This window comes from Schistocerca nitens, chromosome 2 (genome assembly GCF_023898315.1).
Source record: "Schistocerca nitens isolate TAMUIC-IGC-003100 chromosome 2, iqSchNite1.1, whole genome shotgun sequence".
Lineage (NCBI taxonomy): Eukaryota > Metazoa > Arthropoda > Insecta > Orthoptera > Acrididae > Schistocerca > Schistocerca nitens.
Genome location: NC_064615.1, coordinates 316,608,992 through 316,631,283, shown reverse-complemented (window position 1 = coordinate 316,631,283; position 22,292 = coordinate 316,608,992). Strand labels below are relative to the sequence as shown.

The window sequence follows — 22,292 nt, the reverse complement described above, 5'->3', positions numbered from 1 at the left end:
GAGACACTTCTAAATAAAAGACACACGTAAATAGAAATATAAGTTCTTTTATTTTCAAAAGTAAAAGATCTTTTTGTATAAGAATATTATTGGATATTATTATCACGAACAATAGAAAATAAAATCACACTATAACAAACATATATAATAGTTCAAATCACACAAATAAGTGCAACATCATGTGGGCTGAATCTTCCAGATAAACTTGAGGTAATTACAAAATACAATGAAATGTGCAACATGATAGGACTAAGGAGAAGGAATGCTGATAAAAGGTAATTGACAGGGGGAAAATAAAAAATAGTTACATACAAAACACAGCCTATTATTAGCTGATGTACAGTGCAGTTTGTTAAGCTATAATACAGGATGCACACTCATAAATAACATAAAAAATATTTCATTCCAGGTCAACTACAATCATGGCATTTAAAAAGACATTTGGTGCAACACAATGGATACATTTTGCACAGCCTAGATGACAGAGAACAACTGCCAATAAATTGTTCTGATCGCTTCACCTTCCACAGTAACACACTTTTTTTAAATCATAACATCAAATAAAGAACCTCCAATTCATTATGTACTTGGAGTATTTCATTTCAACTGGAACAGCAAAGTTCATAGTGAAAAACAAATAATTAAGAATAGTCAAATTTATAGTAGTAGTAGTATTTACTGTACTTGATCCACTTCCCGATACTAAAAATGATGCTTTAACTTTATATAGAAGACTCATGAGATAGATTTGAATTTTTCTGTGCAAAATAAATTAACTATGCTTATAAATTAAACCTAAATATTTAGTATTACGGTACATAATTTACAAAACGTATTATAATTTATCCCTGACCACAAAGGTTACTCACTGTTTTTTTTCTTTAAAAAATAATGGCACAGGTAAGATTAAAAGTTACATTATTAACACTGCAATTGTGTAAAAAATAAATGTTTCAATGCCAACATTTCTCCCATCAGAACAGCACACATGTAATGTTCCAGAAAAAACATTCAACAATAAGCACAACAACCTCATGTCACATAAATAACAGTACTTTCTGTGAGACTGATAGTTATCCACAAATCCACAACACTGATGCACGGATTACCCTTTACAGGGCCAAGGAAATAATAATAATAAAAAATTGCAGTAATTTTCCAATGAAGTTCATTGCAATAAAGGGAAATTATGGAGTAATCTCCTTTCTTTTGTACACTGGTAAAATTAAGAATTTCTTTGGTGTTTCCAAGATTAAACAATCACTTCTTTATGAAAGATCCCTCCTTTTAACTGCTAGAAATGGGCAAGACTGGTCGTGCAAAAATAGTGTTTCAGCATGCCAGTGCAACGTTACAGTTACATGATTTGTTACATCTACAGCACTTTGAATATAGTATGATTCACAGAATGCATTAGACAATACAATTTATGTACAGGAATGATACCCATATATGTAAGTAACACAGCATCTCACAAGAAAGGGCACTTCTGGTTTTAAGAAAAATCAAAGAGATCCATAAGGCCCTCATCCACATCCAAACTGAAGTTATAGTCTGCATCAGACAGTGGAGGCTCCAGCGACAGGAAAGGCTCGCAATATGACGAAAATCCCATGTCCAGCATGGTATCTGGTTCTGCAGCTGAGAAAATTATGACATCAGATCACAAAAGCATACCAATCTTGCAACTAAATATTAATCGTCTCTACTACTCCAGTAATTTTATTTCACTGTCATCAGAATGTTAGATTTAACATACATACGTACCCATACATGCAAGCATTACAAGCTTTAACAAAAGACAAGATGCCATGCAGCAGAAAGTAAATGAGCTCCCAAAGCAAGCAGTTGTGTCAGTAACACGGCAGTCTAAGCAATCCCGAACTCAGCTGAATCCCATGGTGCTACGGTAATAATATACGTAGCATACACAGGCTCCAACTAAGCTCAGGGCACAGAGCAAAGCAAATGGCACCACATGTGTCTATTTATATTTTTCATTAATAGACACAGGCCCTTCTCAGTAGGCACCTTAAAATATCACAAATGCATAACTGTTACAGGACAACACAATAAACAAGTGCATTAACATGCTTCTAAAATCTCTTGCTGGTTTAGTATATTTTATTACTTGGGAGAATAATGCACTTCCATTAGCTCCTCCAGAAACCAGTTCACTATAATGTAAATTTTCAGATATGACATAAGGAATAGGTTCAAAAAATTTGGCAAACTAAGGAAATATTGTGTTAATTATAGCAGTGGTATGCAAGAACAGTGTTTTTTCTCATGATTCCTGTTTAAATTTCTTGACCATCTATAATTCCCCCTTGCCCTAGAATCACTTATGAAATCTTTGTCTTCGTCAATGTCACCTTGGTAAGGGCCTGAACGATGGAAAAGTAATCCAATAAAAATGTTGTTCAAAAGCATTTTCTGTGGTTTTCTAAAAGAGAGACTGACCTTTCTCCTAAAATTCTCTCAACATACCTAAATCTTCCATTTACCTTCACCAATCCTGAATAGAGGTTTGCATCTTTTCATATTTCTGATGAGCGCAACTACATACTGAAACAATCCAATAAGCTCTTACATCAAGAGTTATTTTTTATTTATCAACATTTTGTTATGTTTATCCCCTTAAATGAGATCTAACTTCATTAAATGAAATGGAAATACCCTCAGTCCATCATCATTACCACTACCACGTGAATATCTCTAATGCTGGCTATTCTACATCCTGTGTTAAAAGAGGAATCTGTTTTCCAATAAAATAGTGTTTCCCAAATTTTGCTATTTAAAGAGATAAGGCACTACTTCTTGAAAATTATCATGTTTGAGTACAGAATATGCTTCAGGATGCCACAAATAATAGATGTTAGGGATGAGGAGGAAATCAGTGTTTAACACCCCTTTGACAACCAAGTCATTAGAGACTGAGCACAAGCTTGGATTAGGGAAGGATGGGGAAGAAAATGGGTCATGCCCTTTGAAAGGAACCACCCCGCAATTACCATAAGTGACTTGGGGCGGGGAATCTGGATGGCCGGACGTGGATTTGAACCGTAGTCGACCTGAATGTGAGTCCAGTATGCTAACCACTGCACCACCATGCTCGGTTCAATGTTAGGGATATAAGACATTTGTACAAGTCTGTCCATGTCAGTTATTTGAGTCTACAAAAGTTCAGTCACGTAAATTTCCATACTTCAATTAAAATTATCTGATAGCTGACACCTCACACATTGCAGCTGGTTTTCTCCAATCAGAGAACTCACACTTTCATGCCCGAACCGCTCACTGTTGCCGAACTGCTGTAACAATTGATCAGTTCACTTCCAATTCCTTGTCCGGCATATTTTCTTGACGTGTTCGGATCCAAATCCTGGGTCTGCCCATTTCATTCCATCACACATAACCCCCCCCCCCCCCCCCAAAGATGCTAACAACACACATTTCATGCACGGCCCTAACCAAACACTATTGGATACTTCTGTACAAGACAAGATTCAAAACCACTTCAGAAATCAGGTTACATTAGGTAGACTTCACACAACACTGCAAAAAGCCTAATTTTTAAAGGCTACAACTCATTTCGATTAGGCCACCAGTGACATAAATGTACATAGGATTCTACAGTGTGATGTCATATCACAGTGGATAGTGTACAAATCTGACATGTAAAAGGTCATAGGTTTGAGTCTTGTCAAATGCAACAAAAGTTTTTTATATCTAAACCTAATCAAAAGATTTTGATTATTATTTTCATTCAATTAACCGGTTTATATGTAATTTTTTTTATTTGCTCTTATTTTTCTTGCTATTACTCTTTTTTTTTGTTTGGAATCTATCGCCTATAATCTGCAACCAAATCCCAATGAGGACTGCTTATCAGTTGGTAACTTGGCTGCTGGTGTAACTATTATTTCTTTTACCCACTATTAACACTCCATTACGAGGAACAATCTACCTTTTTGACAGACAATCTACATGCTGAAAATTTCCCTATTTGTTAGCTTAAGATTCACTCAGCCATCAACTCCTAATGTTATGCTAGGGTATCTACTTTCTTTGAGAGTAAACACTTCAACAATCAGTTATTGCATGGGGTGGGATGGAGGGGTTGGAAAAGGGGTCCGAAAGAATGTGTTTAGTTGCATTACACACACTGGCCAGTTTTTGTGTTTACGTGTCTCTTTGAACATGACACCTGTCAATATCTTTGTTAAGCCTCTAATGTGATTTAACATATCTGGACTGAAAATGATGCGATCTGAGACACCATGACAATCGAACCTGAGGTAATGATAGTATGGGGCTTGAGTTGGCAACCTTTTTCCCCCCACTCCTTTATAGGAACTACCATCAAGGTTTGCATTGGAGGTAGTGATAACTGAAACATTAAATTTCCTTAGTGTATTAAGATTTCACATTCTCAAAGATTTCGCCTTTTTTATTCTTTAATTTTTATCATGTTGTAAACTCAATTTAAATCTCTACCTGGACAGTGTCACACAGGGTTTCACCAGATTACTAAAAATGTTGGCAATAGGGTTTACCCTAGCCTTTTTGAAGTAATCATCTTATTTTGTTAATTTTGAAAGGGGGTGAGAAAAAGGGGGTGTCTGCTACAGTTGTTCAAAATAGAAATTAAGTTTCTGTTATTTCTTTCCTCGGGCTAGTTTTTGTGAAGAATTTTGCCTCCATTCCTTACCATACTATACTGCATTTGCCCGCCTATGTATAAGATGTTATTATTCCTCAATTTTATATTAATATACTCTCTTTATTTCTCCATTTATAATTTGCAAATCGGGCATGGTAACTAGTACAATCACAATTGGTGTTTGCTCTTCCTACAATATTAAACTGCTCTTACAGTAAATAAAGCTTTAAGCTAATAGTACCAATTTGAATCTGTGTTCCAACATTCTCTAATATTATCGCTCAATCACAAGAGGGTGTTCTAAAACTCTATTAGCTATTTTTTAATTTTAAAAGTAGTTGGCAGAGTATTATTTACTCCTGGTAACATAAATCTATGGGTGACAAAGCACAGACTCCTATTAAGATTTATTAGATTCACTGAGAATGAATTTCAGAATTTAAGATTACTGATATGACTGACCACAGTACAGCATATAAACACAAAATATGGCTCTCTACCACACGCAAGCATGACAGTTATAAAACTAATGTAAAGGTAACTTTGAACAATATTTTGTACCAACCATACTTACATCAAAATCAGCAAAAAAACAAATTTTATACACCAACAATATCCAATCTCTTATTGCTTGGCATGGCATAGAATATAAAAAGGGCCTTGGCATTTGTTTCTTGACTAAGTATTTTTACCTTCCACACACTCAAAATAGGGCATGACCAACACTTTCATTAACTCAACTCTTGTTTTATTAGCTGTACCACCCTTTGAGTTCCCATTGTCTTCTTTAACACCTTCATAAGTATTTTCTCTATATTAGACCTTGTTTCCCTTTCTGATTTCATATGTAAGAGGTTTTTCTTAGTATGTTGTCAGTATTGGCTCCTCTATTTTTTTTCATCCTTTCTGTTTTAAGAACAAAAACTGTGAAGTCAATCACACTGATTCATCTCTTCCAAAGGCTTTTTAAGGAATTTTAACAATGTGCTTTACAGATCACAACACAAATAAAACATTTATTACACAATTTCTTTGAAATATAGACTGTCCTAACTCTAAGAAGAAAGTTATGAGCAAAACACCGATGTTAAGATTCTTCTACAAACCATGTAAATAATTAAAAGTTTGCAAGCTGGAAAGAGGTATGTACAAAATTCCAATGATAGGTTTTGATCTCGTAGTAACTAGAACTCTGTCTGTGATGTGGTTATGAAGGACAGCACAAAGTCACAGGCAGAGATCTGGCACTACCACATCAGTACAGTAGTTTTCCTCCAGAAAGTGCAGTTAGTGATTATAGTAGGCCATTATTTTAATCCAACATTTGAACACAGTTTCAACAGAGCTTAAATTTGATATATCCATTAACAGTTAGGCACTTGCCTATCAACAAGCAACAATTACTCAATAAATTTTTATTTTCAAGTTTACAATTTTTTTCTCAAAAACTGGCTGTATAAAGCAGTATGCACACAAATGTAACAATGGACACAGGAGTAGGAAGGAAAGAAGGCTGGCAACAGAACGAAAAGCAATGTCATGCAAACCAAGGACTATGGATGTTTAGTGCATTGAGAAAGAACTCAGCTTGGAAAACAAAGCAGTATAGAGAGTAATATCAGATGATGAGGAAGAACTACAATGGGAAAGGGAGAGAGAACATATTATGTTCACACAAAGTAACAATCCGGCATATCATTTACGATGTCAAAATTCAAAGAACCACCTCCATTTAAGAGCTTTACAGCAGCAGCTGCCAAGAGACATCCAATGTCAAATGTTTATCATATGAATGCAATAAATTGGAAATAGAATTATTTCTACACAGGAACAAAAATTTTGAACTTTAAGAATATAATTTTTTTCATGTCCTGGAGGAAAAAAAAAGAGTGTGTGTCCTTAATAGAATTTTACAGTCAAAAGTCATTTCTTTGAATTTAGGTAATTAACTCTACTGTTATTAAAAAAACAAATGGGATGCACCAAAGAAAAAACAAAACATCCTGCATCATTAACACAATTTTGCCTTCTATTATAAGTGTTGATTCAAGTGTACATGTAACTATATATTAACTCAATTGTTTTCTTTCAATCGTCAGAAAGAAGTGGTTATTATTGGGAGATGACAAAGTTAACATCAGCATTCAGCACACTTAAAAAGAATGTGCAGATTTAACTATCCTGAAATAAATATGGCAATGCTGTGTATTTCTTATCTGCATTAATATGAACGATACACTTAAGCCCAGGGATACATACCAATCTCATTCAATGTATTGTAAACTTAAAGCAGTTCTATGAAGAAAAGTGCACTTAGAGAAGTAACAGCTTTCTTCCTCCAGCTCAACCGTAGTACAGGAAAAAGAAAGAGGAAAACTGCAGTTCTTTGAATGTGTAATATAATTTGCCACAACTACAGTCACCTGCATAAAAATATTTTCCTACAATAAGACGTTGTAACTGACAGTATAAGTGGGACAGCACCAGACCAGTAGCAAAACTACAGATTTTAAGATTATGTCCCTGAGAGCAAAATGGAGGTCACCTTATAGCAGAGCAAACAGCAGTTCTATAACATTAACATTTAGAAAACCAATACTGAGAGTCACTCAAAACAGACCCTGTGCTGACTTACACTGTTTACAATGAGTAGGGCCTGAAAATGTAGCAGCTATTTTTGGAGAAATTTGGATGTATTTTTTGTGTGGCCTCTGCAACCAGAGACAGAGGTCGTGTGAGTGAATTGCATTTGCATTAATATGAACGTGTGTGTGTGTGTGTGTGTGTGTGTGTGTGTGTGTGTGTAAAAGGCCTTTTAGCTGGAAGATTACTTGTTTAGCAACCTTTTATTGTGCCTCTCTGCTACTTAACATCTCCACTATACGGGGAGTAGCCGCCAGTCCTTTTCATAATATTGTCTGTGTGTAAATTTAAAAGGTTGTCATCATGCTATGGACTGATGAAGATTATGCATTAATGCTTTGAAATAATTTTCTGGTGATGGGGGAGCTTTTATACTTTAATGATTGTTTACCAAAAACTTCAAGTGTTTTTCCCCCCTTTCCAAAATGGTCTTTGTACTTTTCCTCCTTCTTGCTCTATTTCTTTCAACAGATGATTGTTTCTGTTGAAAAGCAGCAACACTTTCACACTGGTTAACTTCTTATCTGATTTACAGTATTTCTGGAGATCATTCCACCCCCCCCCCCCCCAACTCTACAACTGCAAAATCTGCAGAACATACTTCAATCTTTCATGGGCATTCACAGCAATGCGCCCAACGCTAGACAACATTACAGATAGAACTGACATGGCATTTAGTGTAGAAGTAGAATAAAAAGTAACTCTTATTTCCATACAGTCAAAAACATTTCAAGGTTTTGTTTTTCAGTGGACATTATAAACTGGCAGTCAGCCATGGGTGTCAACGAACAACGACCGCCAGAGGGGCAAGGAGCGGAGTGGTGAAACAAGCCCCACATCCCCTCACAGGGCAACAGCCTAAACCAGTGGTATACAATCCCCTGCAGAACTGACACAGGGTTACAGGGATTGCTGATCTCGTCTAATGTCGTCAGGGACATAACAGAATTTCATGATGGACCAGGATTTCAAAATAAGAAAAGAAAACAATGGAGGCAAAACACAAATCATCTGGTAATAGCTACCACGCAAATACTGGCTATGCTGTCAACAAGGTAGCTGAGGCCCATCCTCTACTGGGATTTGACAACCACAGTGCACAACATCTGCTGCCTAAAAGAGCCACATTAAATGTCTACTTTTTATACCTATATTTGAATTTGAGCTACGGGAGAAACTTACGCCTAAAGCACAATGATAAGTCATAACATTCGTGCACTTTATATTTTGCACATACATTCTTATGCACACGATCTTTTCAAACTGGGCTTAGCCAGATGAAGTGCAATACCAGCAACCAAAAATTAGTTACATTTTCGATATTTTTTATTTAAAACTATGTCTGAAAAATAGTCCACTTGGATACAGTTCGCAATGAAACAGCAGCTGCTACATAATTGTGTTTTTTGTATTTTGAGATAAAATTTGTATCTATATTAGCATTTATTACAAAATGTAGATTACACAGGTTCCCAACACCGAGTAATACCCTGTCATAATATTGTGTATCTCTCCAGGGATACCAGTACTCTGACGACTTTTTCATGCCGAGTTTTTGGGAAAAACTTAACTACCGTCACTTTACGCTATTCACTACCAAGCATTTACTACGTAATGATATGTTTGCTGTACTCTCTTAGTTTATGGGTGTTCAATTTATCACACACTATTGTTGTTGTTGTTGTGTTACATCAGCAGTGCTTAGTCTGATTATTTAAGCAATGACAATATAACTCCAGAAATAAAGTGATTGAAGGCATTTTTGTACAAGACACACGAGGTATGTTCGTATCGTGATTGAATACATGTTTACTGCGCATGCACACGCATATACACAAAGAAAAAAGATATTCTACAATAAAAATGGTGTAAATTAATTTTTGATTGGTTACCTGTAGGAAGATGTGGATCTGACTGCTTGCCTCCCATAAGAGGACCAAGGCTGCTGGGACCTGGTAATATGTCTTCGTCACATTCCCTTCCTATTGGATCTTCTTCCTTAATTACAAAATCTTCTGACAGTTCCAGACTGTCAAGACCAAGACCAAATTCCCCAGCGCTACATGAGGCTACAGGGTCAGGAGTGGGTTGAGGTGCTGGTTCTTCTGGACAAAGGAAAACCTCAATTTCACCATGCTGGCTCTTCATATGCATTGTCAGGCCCTACATGAAAAAAAAAAAAAAAAAAAAAAAAAAAAAAAAAAAAAAAAAAAAAAGAGAAAAATGGTAGATGAAAATTATTAGCCATGTAAATACATTAAATGACTAAAGCCTGAAATTTAAGGCATACCAACCTCACTTGCCGATGGTACTTCAAGTTTTGCTTCTGGTGGGGCTTTGATAGCCATCACCGTTTGTTGGCGGTATTCTGCAATGCTCCTTAAATCTTGGTATGTGATGTAAGCGTAACGTTTATTTTCACTCATTTGGCGAAGATTGGCCTCTGTGAAGAAAGTTGTAATGATGCAGAGAGAAACAAAACATTCTGCACTCTCAAAAGAAATTTGCCTCACCGAGATCATTATCATACAACATACTTTGTTGTTTAACATCACTATATTAATTCTATAATACCAGCAGGCAATAATTTAGGATATATAATTGTGAGGGTCTTATGCAATATCTTAAACAAACTGTTGTTTCACAATTATTTTTCTGCTGGGTACTTTACAATTAGTAGAATGAAAGTTGTAGCGAAAGCTTGAATTTTGTGTGTGTGTTTGTGTAAGGAGTCATTCCAATCCCGGGAGCGGAAATACTTACCTTAGGGGGAAAAAAGGACAGGTACACACACACACACACACACACACACACACACACACACACACACACACACACACACACACATATATATATCCATCCACACATATACAGACACAAGCAGACATATTTAAAGACAAAGAGTTTGGGCAGAGATGTCAGTCGAGGCAGAAGTGCAGAGGCAAATATGTTGTTGAATGACAGGTATGAGTGGCGCCAACTTGAAATTAGCGGAGATTGAGGCCTGGTGGATAATGGGAAGAGAGGATATATTGAAGAGCAAGTTCCCATCTCCGGAGTTCGGATAGGTTGGTGTTAGTGGGAAGTATCCAGATAACCCGGACTGTGTAACAATGTGCCAAGATGTGCTGGCCGTGCACCAAGGCATGTTTAGCCACAGGGTGATCCTCATTACCAACAAACACTGTCTGCCTGTGTCCATTCATGGGAATGGACAGTTTGTTGCTGGTCATTCCCACATAGAAAGCTTCACAGTGTAGGCAGGTCAGTTGCTAAATCACGTGGGTGCTTTCACACGTGGCTCTGCCTTTGATCGTGTACACCTTCCGGGTTACAGGACTGGAGTAGGTGGTGGTGGGAGGGTGCATGGGACAGGTTTTACACCGGGGGCAGTTACAAGGGTAGGAGCCAGAGGGTAGGGAAGGTGGTTTGGGGATTTCATAGGGCTGAACTAACAGGTTACGAAGGTTAGGTGGACGGCGGAAAGACACTCTTGGTGGAGTGGGGAGGATTTCATGAAGGATGGATCTCATTTCAGGGCAGGATTTGAGGAAGTCGTATCCCTGCTGGAGAGCCACATTCAGAATCTGATCCAGTCCCGGAAAGTATCCTGTCACAAGTGGGGCACTTTTGTGGTTCTTCTGTGGGAGGTTCTGGGTTTGAGAGGATGAGGAAGTGGCTCTGGTTATTTGCTTCTGTACCAGGTCGGGAGGGTAGTTGCGGGATGCGAAAGCTGTTGTCAGGTTGTTGGTGTAATGCTTCAGGGATTCCGGACTGGAGCAGATTCGTTTGCCACGAAGACCTAGGCTGTAGGGAAGGGACCGTTTGATGTGGAATGTCACCCTCACAACACCCCCACAACGACCCCATTAAGTTTTATTTACATTCCCTCCGCAAACATACCTTCCCCCTAGCCAGATTACGCTCGCATATTTTACTTTCTCAGGCTTGTCTGACATTTGGCATAACCCCCAAAGGCCTCACACTTAAAGTTCCCATCTCTGGCTGCAACCCTTCTTTCCATCAGTCCCTATACCAGTTCCAAACTGAACAATCCATTGCCCTCACCCACCTAATCCTTCACCTACACATCAACTCAGCCAATGAACACACCCGTCAACTCCTATCCTTAATAAAACTCCTCAATCTTTCCTCTCCCACATCCACACCGGCTATTCAGAGCATCCTCCTACAGGCCAACCGCAAATTAGAACAACATGCCACGCTTCACCTCAAAAAACTATCCAATCTCCTGGTTTCCCACCTCTGGAAAGGCAACTCACTCACCTTTCACAACCTTTCTAGCAAACTTCAACCATCTCTCATTGCACACAAACCCAGTCTCTCCCATCTACTCAATCTCCCACTTCCAGCTCCACTCCCTCCAAAACCTCAAAATTCCAATCAACACAATCTGGTACCACAACACCCTAATTCAGTAATTAACCTTTCCTCCAAACCTCTCTCCCAATCCAAAACCTCTGTCCTAACCAAAGGCCTCACCTTAAGCCCCACTCCCAGATTCAACCAAACAGCCCTCGTCAAAGATTTACAGTCCTACACTCGTACTCTCTGCTGGAAGTATCACTTTGCCACGAAGAAAAATGATCCTAATCCTACCCCTAATGATCCAACTCCCCAAGACACTATCCAAATTGAACCCTGCCTGGAACAGTTCCATCCTCCGTCACAGCGGGACCCACCTCCTCTTCCTCAAAATCACCCTCTCCAAAGCTTCCAGGAATTTCTGACTTCCATCCTTGCCTCTCAATCCTTCTTAAAAAACCTTAATCCTACTCCCAACATCACCACTGCTGAAGCCCAAGCTATCCGTGATATGAAAGCTGACCGATCCATCGTAATTTTTCCGGCGGACAAGGGTTCCACGACCGTGGTATTTGATCATCGGGAGTATGTGGATGAGGGACTGTGTCAGCTTTCAGACAACTCCACATACAAAGTTTGCCAAGGTAATCCCATTCCTGATGTCCAGGTGGAGCTTCAAGGAATCCTGAGAATCTTAGGCCCCCTACAAAACCTTTCACCTGACTCCATCAACCTCCTGACCCCACCGACACCCCGCACCCCTACTTTCTACCTAAAATTCACAAACCCAATCATCCCGGCCGCCACATTGTAGCTGGTTACCAAGCCCCCACAACGTATCTCTGCCTTCATAGATCAACACCTTCAACCCATTACATGCAGTCTCCCATCCTTTATCAAAGACACCAACCACTTTGTCGAACGCCTGGAATCCTTACCCAATCTGTTACCCCCGGAAACCATCCTTGTAACCATTGATGCCACTTCCTTATACACAAATATCCCGCACGTCCAGGGCCTCGCTGCGATGGAGCACTTCCTTTCACGCCGATCACCTGCCACCCTACCTGAAACCTCTTTCCTCATTACCTTAGCCAGCTTCATCCTGACCCACAACTTCTTCACTTTTGAAGACCAGACATACCAACAATTAAAGGGAACAGACATGGGTACCAGGATGGCCCCTTCGTACGCCAACCTATTCATGGGTCGCTTAGAGGAAGCCTTCTTGGTTACGCAGGCCTGCCAACCCAAAGTTTGGTACAGATTTATTGATGACATCTTCATGATCTGGACTCACAGTGAAGAAGAACTCCAGAATTTCCTCTCCAACCTCAACTCCTTTGGTTCCATCAGATTCACCTGGTCCTACTCCAAATCCCATGCCACTTTCCTTGAGGTTGACCTCCACCTGTCCAATGGCCAGCTTCACACGTCCGTCCACATCAAACCCACCAACAAGCAACAGTACCTGCATTATGACAGCTGCCACCCATTCCACATCAAACGGTCCCTTCCCTACAGCCTAGGTCTTCGTGGCAAACGAATCTGCTGCAGTCCGGAATCCCTGAAGCATTACACCAACAACCTGACAACAGCTTTCGCATCCCGCAACTACCCTCCCGACCTGGTACAGAAGCAAATAACCAGAGCCACTTCCTCATCCTCTCAAACCCAGAACCTCCTACAGAAGAACCACAAAAGTGCCCCACTTGTGACAGGATACTTTCTGGGACTGGATCAGATTCTGAATGTGGCTCTCCAGCAGGGATACGACTTCCTCAAATCCTGCCCTGAAATGAGATCCATCCTTCATGAAATCCCCCCCCACTCCACCAAGAGTGTCTTTCCGCCGTCCACCTAACCTTCGTAACCTCTTAGTTCAGCCCTATGAAATCCCCAAACCACCTTCCCTACCCTCTGGCTCCTACCCTTGTAACCGCCCCCGGTGTAAAACCTGTCCCTTGCACCCTCCCACCACCACCTACTCCAGTCCTGTAACCCGGAAGGTGTACACGATCAAAGGCAGAGCCACGTGTGAAAGCACCCACGTGATCTACCAACTGACCTGCCTACACTGTGACGCATTCTATGTGGGAATGACCAGCAACAAACTGTCCATTCGCATTAATGGACACAGGCAGACAGTGTTTGTTGGTAATGAGGATCACCCTGTGGCTAAACATACCTTGGTGCACGGCCAGCACATCTTGGCACAGTGTTGAACCGTCCGGGTTATATGGATACTTCCCAGTAACACCAACCTATCCGAACTCCGGCGATGGGAACTTGCTCTTCAATATATCCTCTCTTCCCGTTATCCACCAGGCCTCAATCTCCGCTAATTTCAAGTTGGCGCCACTCATACCTGTCATTCAACAACATATTTGCCTCTGCACTTCTGCCTCGACTGACATCTCTGCCCAAACTCTTTGTCTTTAAATATGTCTGCTTGTGTCTGTATATGTGTGGATGGCTATGTGTGTGTGCGCGCGCGCTCGCGAGTGTATACCCGTCCTTTTTTCCCCCTAAGGTAAGTCTTTCCGCTCCCGGGATTGGAATGACTCCTTCCCTCTTTCCTGATGAGGCAACAGTTTGTTGCGAAAGCTTGAATTCTGTTTGTATGTTTGTGTGTCTGTCGACCTGCCAGCACTTTCATTTGGTAAGTCACATCATCTTTGTATATATATAAAGAAACATTCCACATGGGAAAAATATATTAAAAACTTACCAAACGGGAAAGTGCTGGTAGATAGGCACAATAAAAAACACACAAACACACACACAAAATTTCGAGCTTTCGCAACCCCCGGTTGCTTCATCAGGAAAGAGGGAAGGAGAGGGAAAGACGAAAGGATGTGGGTTTTAAGGGAGAGGGTAAGGAGTCATTCCAATCCCGGGAGCGGAAAGACTTACCTTAGGGGGAAAAAAGGACAGGTACACACACACACACACACACACACACACACACACACACACACACACACACACACAAGCAGACATTTAAAGACAAAGAGTTTGGGCAGAGATGTCAGTCGAGGCAGAAGTGCAGAGGCAAATATGTTGTTGAATGACAGGTATTAGTGGTGGCAACTTGAAATTACCGGAGATTGAGGCCTGGTGGGTAACGGGTAGAGAGGATATATTGAAGAGCAAGTTCCCATCTCCGGAGTTCGGATAGGTTGGTGTTAGTGGGAAGTATCCAGATAACCCAGACGGTGTAACACTGTGCCAAGATGTGCTGGCCGTGCACCAAGGCATGTTTAGCCACAGGGTGATCCTTATTACCAACAAACACTGTCTGCCTGTGTCCATTCATGGGAATGGACAGTTTGTTGCTGGTCATTCCCACATAGAAAGCTTCACAGTGTAGGCAGGTCAGTTGCTAAATCACGTGGGTGCTTTCACATGTGGCTCTGCCTTTGATCGTGTACACCTTCCGGGTTACAGGACTGGAGTAGGTGGTGGTGGGAGGGTGCATGGGACAGGTTTTACACCGGGGGCAGTTACAAGGGTAGGAGCCAGAGGGTAGGGAAGGTGGTTTGGGGATTTTATAGGGATGAACTAAAGAGGTTACGAAGATTAGGTGGGCGGTGGAAAGACACTCTTGGTGGAGTGGGGAGGATTTCATGAAGGATGGATCTCATTTCAGGGCAGGATTTGAGGAAGTCGTATCCCTGCTGGAGAGCCACATTCAGAGTCTGATCCAGTCCCGGAAAGTATCCTGTCACAAGTGGGGCACTTTTGTGGTTCTTCTGCGGGAGGTTCTGGGTTTGAGGGGATGAGGAAGTGGCTCTGGTTATTTGCTTCTGTACCACGTCGGGAGGGTAGTTGCGGAATGCGAAAGCTGTTTTCAGGTTGTTGGTGTAATGGTTCAGGGATTCTGGACTGCAGCAGATTCGTTTGCCACGAAGACCTAGGCTGTAGGGAAGGGACCGTTTGATGTGGAATGGGTGGCAGCTGTCATAATGCAGGTACTGTTGCTTGTTGGTGGGTTTGATGTGGACGGACGTGTGAAGCTGGCCATTGGACAGATGGAGGTAAACGTCAAGGAAAGTGGCATGGGATTTGGAGTAGGACCAGGTGAATCTGATGGAACCAAAAGAGTTGAGGTTGGAGGGGAAATTCTGGAGTTGTTCTTCACTGTGAGTCCAGTACATGAAGATGTCATCAATAAATCTGTACCAAACTTTGGGTTGGCAGGCCTGGGTAACCAAGAAGACTTCCTCTAAGTGACCCATGAATAGGTTGGCGTACGAGGGGGCCATCCTGGTACCCATGGCTGTTCCCTTTAATTGTTGGTATGTCTGGCCTTCAAAAGTGAAGAAGTTGTGGGTCAGGATGAAGCTGGCTAAGGTAATGAGGAAAGAGGTTTTAGGTAGGGTGGCAGGTGATCGGCGTGAAAGGAAGTGCTCCATCGCAGCGAGGCCCTGGACGTGCGGAATATTTGTGTATAAGGAAGTGGCATCAATGGTTACAAGGATGGTTTCCGGGGGTAACAGATTGGGTAAGGATTCCAGGCGTTCGACAAAGTGGTTGGTGTCTTTGATAAAGGATGGGAGACTGCATGTAATGGGTTGAAGGTGTTGATCTACGTAGGCAGAGATACGTTGTGGGGGCTTGGTAACCAGCTACAATGTGGCGGCCGGGATGATTGGGTTTGTGAATTTTAGGTAGAAAGTAGGGGTGCGGGGTGTCGGTGGGGTCAGTAAGTTGATGGAGTCAGGTGAAAGGTTTTGTAGGGGGCCTAAGGTTCTGAAGATTCCTTGAAGCTCCGCCTGGACATCAGGAATGGGATTACCTTGGCAAACTTTGTATGTGGAGTTGTCTGAAAGCTGACACAGTCCCTCATCCACATACTCCCGATGATCAAATACCACGGTCGTGGAACCCTTGTCCGCCGGAAAAATTACGATGGATCGGTCAGCTTTCATATCACGGATAGCTTGGGCTTCAGCAGTGGTGATGTTGGGAGTAGGATTAAGGTTTTTTAAGAAGGTTTGAGAAGCAAGGCTGGAAGTCAGAAATTCCTGGAAGGTTTGGAGAGGGTGATTTTGAGGAAGAGGAGGTGGGTCCCGCTGTGACGGAGGACGGAACTGTTCCAGGTGGGTTCAATTTGGATAGTGTCTTGGGGAGTTGGATCATTAGGGGTAGGATTAGGATCATTTTTCTTCGTGGCAAAGTGATATTTCCAGCAAAGAGTACGAGTGTAGGACTTTGGTTCCATCAGATTCACCTGGTCCTACTCCAAATCCCATGCCACTTTCCTTGACGTTTACCTCCATCTGTCCAATGGCCAGCTTCACACGTCCGTCCACATCAAACCCACCAACAAGCAACAGTACCTCCATTATGACAGCTGCCACCCATTCCACATCAAACGGTCCCTTCCCTACAGCCTAGGTCTTCGTGGCAAACGAATCTGCTGCAGTCCGGAATCCCTGAACCATTACACCAACAACCTGAAAACAGCTTTTGCATCCCGCAACTACCCTCCCGACCTGGTACAGAAGCAAATAACCAGAGCCACTTCCTCATCCCCTCAAACCCAGAACCTCCCGCAGAAGAACCGCAAAAGTGCCCCACTTGTGACAGGATACTTTCCAGGACTGGATCAGACTCCGAATGTGTTTCTCCAGCAGGGATACGACTTCCTCAAATCCTGCCCTGAAATGAGATCCATCCTTCATGAAACCCTCCCCACTCCACCAAGAGTGTCTTTCCGCCGTCCACCTAACCTTCGTAACCTCTTAGTTCATCCCTATGAAATCCCCAAACCACCTTCCCTACCCTGTGGCTCCTACCCTTGTAACTGCCCCCAGTGTAAAACCTGTCCCATGCACCCTCCCACCACCACCTACTCTAGTCCTGTAACCCGGAAGGTGTACACGATCAAAGGCAGAGCCACGTGTGAAAGCACCCACGTGATTTAGCAACTGACCTGCCTACACTGTGAAGCTTTCTATGTGGGAATGACCAGCAACAAACTGTCCATTCGCATGAATGGACACAGGCAGACAGTGTTTGTTGGTAATGAGGATCACCCTGTGGCTAAACATGCCTTGGTGCACGGCCAGCAAATCTTGGCACAGTGTTACACAGTCCGGGTTATCTGGATACTTCCCACTAACACCAACCTGTCAGAACTCCGGAGATGGGAACTTGCCCTTCAGTATATCCTCTTCTCGTTATCCGCCAGGCCTCAACCTCCGCTAATTTCAAGTTGCCGCCGCTCATACCTCACCTGTCTTTCAACAACATCTTTGCCTCTGTACTTCTGCCTCGACTGACATCTCTGCCGAACCTCTTTGCCTTTACAAATGTCTGCTTGTGTCTGTGTATGTGTGGTTGGATACGGGTGTGAGCGCGAGTGTATACCTGTCCTTTTTTCCCCCTAAGGTAAGTCTTTCTGCTCCCAGGATTGGAATGACTCCTTACCCTCTTCCTTAAAACCCACATCCTTTCGTCTTTCCCTCTCCTTCCCTCCTTCCTGATGAAGCAACCGTTGATTGCGAAAGCTAGAATTTTGTGTGTATGATTGTGTTTGTTTGTGTGTCTATCGACCTGCCAGCACTTTCGTATGGTACATCTTTGTTTTTTTATATATAAGTGGAAGTCAAACTATCGCATCATACACGTTCATCCTGCGAAGATCAAAGGTTAAGCACTTGACCACCATAAACTCTTAACGTCAGCTGGCACCTATGCATAGATAAATCAATTACGTAACAGACACACAGAACTACTCTTGCTATTTTCTCAAAATTGCCGGAATAGTGCACCTTGCTACTTGCACATTATGTTGTTTTAATGGCCTACTAAAGGTGAATGAAGTTTGATCCAAAGTTCTGATCCAACGTCGTGGCCTTTGCTTGTTAGAGACACAATCCAATGTATTGTGCAGAAAAGCAGATGATGTTTGTACAATTTCTATCGAGAGAGAGAGAGAGAGAGAGAGAGAGAGAGAGAGAGATATGATTCCACATAAGACTGTACGCAACTCTAGGTTATTGGGACACCAATTTTTGATCATTATCTGTATGCATTCACTGTTATATTGCATAAAAACTGATTGACTTCATGGCGCTGGATGGGTAATTCTCTACAGCCATGTTCTTGTGCTTCCCTAGAAATTAATGTGTGTAAGACCTGACAAGAAATCTATGAGACTACACTGAGGGAGATAAAACAATCATCACCAACACCAAAGAATAATTAATGTGCAGTTGAAATTCTGCGAATTCAGTTATCCAGGTAATATATTTGAGTGATTAACATTAGAAGATCACAGGTTAATGTAAGCACGAGAAAAGTGATTGCAAATGTGAAATGCTGGTTCATTAATAACTGCTGTAACCACCAGCATTTTGAAAGCAAGCATGCAAACATGCATTCATTGTGTTGTACGGAAGCCATACGTAAAGTTTGTGGGATGAGGTTCCATGCCTCTTGCACTTGGTCAGACATACAGGAACAGTTCATGCTATTTGTGGGTGACACTGGAGTTGTCATCTGGTGATTTCAAATATGTGCTCAACTGGAGACTCATCTGGTGATCGAGCAGGCCAAGGAAACATGTTGGCACACTGTAGAGCATGGTGGGTTACAACAGCAGTATGTGGGTGAGTGTTATATTGTTGGAAAACATCGCCTGTAATGCTGTTCATGGACGGCAGCATAACAGGTCAAATCACTAGGCTGATGTACAACTGTCAGGATGTGTGGGATAACCACAAGAGTGTGCCTGCTGACATATGAAATCACACCGCAGACCATACCTCCAGAGTGTAGGTCCAGTGTGTCTAGCACACAGAAAGTTTGGTTGCAGGTCCTCAACTGGCCACCTCCTAGCCAACGCAAGGCCATCACTGGCACCAAAGCAGAACCAACTTTCATCAGGAAACACAACAGACATCCACCCTGCCCTCCAATGAGCTCTCGCTTGAGACCACTGAAGTAGCAAATGAAAGTGGTTTGGGGCCAGTGAAGAGCATGCTACGGGGCAACTGGCTTGGAGCTGTCCTTGAGGTAACAAATTTATGAGTTTGTTGTGTTACTGTGGTGCAAGCTGGTGCTCAAATTATTGCTGCAGATGCAGCACAATGTGCCAGATCCATATGCCAAACATGATGGTCTCCCTCTCAGTACTGCCACGTGGTTATCTGGAGCCTGGTCTTCTTGCAACCATACATTCTTGTCATCTTAAAGGCATTATTGACTAACATCAACACACCACATCTAACCTCAAAGATAACACTCATGACCGTTACATAGAGTATTTAATGCACACCTAAATTGCATCCTTGTAGTGGCACTACTAGCACCACTTTTATGCGACTAGTGTGAAATCTGAATAGACATCTTCCACATGTAAAAACACACCTACCAACTTCTGTTTTTGTGGCAAAACGCCTCCTTGGTGTTATGATCACCCCCCGCCCCCACAGTCAGTGTATGTTGTACAGTGAGACCAATTAATCTATGCAGTTAATATGCCACAAGTAGTTCCTCAGAAATCTGAGCAGCCTGCCTGCTCCGTCTCTCTCTCTCTCTCTCGGGCAATATAAATACCTATTGTTGAGTTGGGTACTTGCAAGGCACAGAAGCAAGGACAAGTCTGAGAGGTGTTTAACAAGAATAAATAGCTGCGAATGTTCAGGAATGTATGAATCGTGCCTAATTTTAAATGTATTAAAATTAGTTCGAAATCTGTAAAGAAATTCACAATATTAACTACAATCTGTGTGAACCTTTCTTATTACGTGTAGTGTCTCTCGAACTCTTACCAACTGACTTTGAATATGTAGACATACTGCATCCCAAGTCAATTTATTACAGTGACCAAAAGCACTCAAACTATGGAAAACCCAAGATCAAATAATGACAATATTATGAAAAGGACAGACTCTTAGGGCTGGTGGCGAAAAGTGTTTCCACTGTACAGACCAGGAGGAGAGAAGGTCTTTACCAAGTCCTGCATAGTTGAATTTGCGAGAGGGGTAAAAGCCAAGGCCTCTGGAAAGGGCTGATACTTTTGTGGTACTAGCTTTTTGTGAAAGGGTTCACAAATATGTTTCAGGTATCTCTAGGTCCTGGATTCTGTGTGGTGGTAGCGGTAGGGAATTTTTGAGGGTTGGATAAATGTAGCAGCTCTGCAAGGCAGCATTTGTCAGCAGTGAGGGAATGTTTGAAAGTGGTTGTAGAGGTGATGTATAGTGGTAGTCCAAGGCAGGAATAGGAAGTGAACACAGTAGTGTGTTTTTTAAGGCGACATTGTACATGCTGCTATAGCTCCTGGAGGGCATGAGTTTCGCTGTGTGATATGGAATCCAGGAATTTGGAATTGTACAGCAGGGGAATTTTACATATGGAGAGGAGGTACTGCAAGAATATTTGGGCCTGATTGACATGGTTTTGTGGGACTATGTTGGTGAGGCTTAAGGACTGGCAGAATCTGAACAGTTGAAGGTAATTGTGGAAAGAGGGGTTTCAGTCAGAGATGGATAATTTGATGGTAAGGCCACTTGGGGGGATTCCATCAGCCAAACAACAATCCAGGAACAGTATATGGGATTTTGTTCTGGCTAGGGATAAGGAAACTCTTCTGTACTGATGCACATGGAAGGGACAAGGATTCATGGTGGGGGATAAAAACTCTTAATTAACTTAGAAACACACTCAAAAAAGTTTGCAAAAATACACCAAACAGGGAGGGGGAAAAAAAATCACAAAACGGATGAAGTATGGGGAAACAAGATAACACCTGATGGAGTAGGTCGATAGTGAAAGGCGAAGATTAATTGGAATCTAAGTGAAAGCACTATATCAAAGAAGAAGAGGAAGGGGGGGGGGGAAGGATTGTATTATGGGTTGCAGGTCTATGGGTGGATAAGTGTGAAGAAGGGGGACGGCATTTGTGACTAGATTAGGTGAATTTAGTCTGTCTGAGCTGGAAGAGAGAGAAGTAGTGCAGAGCGGGTAGGGGTTGGTAGGGTGAGATACAAGTCCATGTGGCACAGAAAATAACATGCATATATACATGAGACTGATCAATCTGAAGGTCAAAGATTAATATCAGTGGGAGTAATGCAGGACATGTACTCCACCAACAATCAGTATGGTCCCGTAGCCGCCCGTTGTGCGCGGCCGAGGTGGTTGATACAGTGTGGCTTGTAAGTAGAGCGTGCAGTGTGATTTGCAAGGTGACAAATGAAACACAGGAAAGAAGAGAAAGAAAGATGGACACTGAGTATAATAATGTGTTAAAAAATAATAACAAAGGAAAACAACTGGGTTATGGGATGGAAGGAAATTCATCATGCGAAAACAAACAATGGAAATCAAGGATGGAATAATGACCACAGATAAGAACAACAAAAAGATTGTCGAACAAAGCTTTTGGCCCAAAACTGACCCTCGTCAGAACAGAACAGAACAAACACACACAGTCATCATTCCATCCGGGATTTTTCATGGTTTGATTTTTCCCGACTGCTTTTCTTCCATCCCATAAACCAGTGCTATTTTGTAACATATTGTACTCAGTGTCTGTCCTCCTGTCTCTACTTTCCTGCGTTTCATTTTTCACCTTCCAAATAACGCTGCATGCTCTACTTACGAGCCACACTGTATCAACCGTCTCGGCCACAAACAACAG

General features: G+C 41.9%; 1 protein-coding gene across 2 annotated transcripts in view; it reads right to left on the bottom strand.

The window, feature by feature from the left end:
* Positions 1-115: 115 nt before the first annotated feature.
* LOC126236090 (transcription factor E2F6-like) overlaps positions 116-22,292 on the bottom strand; it is a 59,780-nt gene continuing 37,603 nt past the window's right edge. For both annotated transcript variants that reach the window (XM_049945157.1, XM_049945158.1), the window contains exons 7-9: positions 9,604-9,752; positions 9,202-9,472; positions 116-1,641 (exon numbers count right to left, since the gene is read on the bottom strand). In XM_049945157.1, coding sequence (XP_049801114.1) covers positions 1,496-1,641; positions 9,202-9,472; positions 9,604-9,752 — 566 coding nt within the window. In that variant the 3' untranslated portion in view covers positions 116-1,495. The remainder of the gene's footprint in view (positions 1,642-9,201; positions 9,473-9,603; positions 9,753-22,292) is intronic.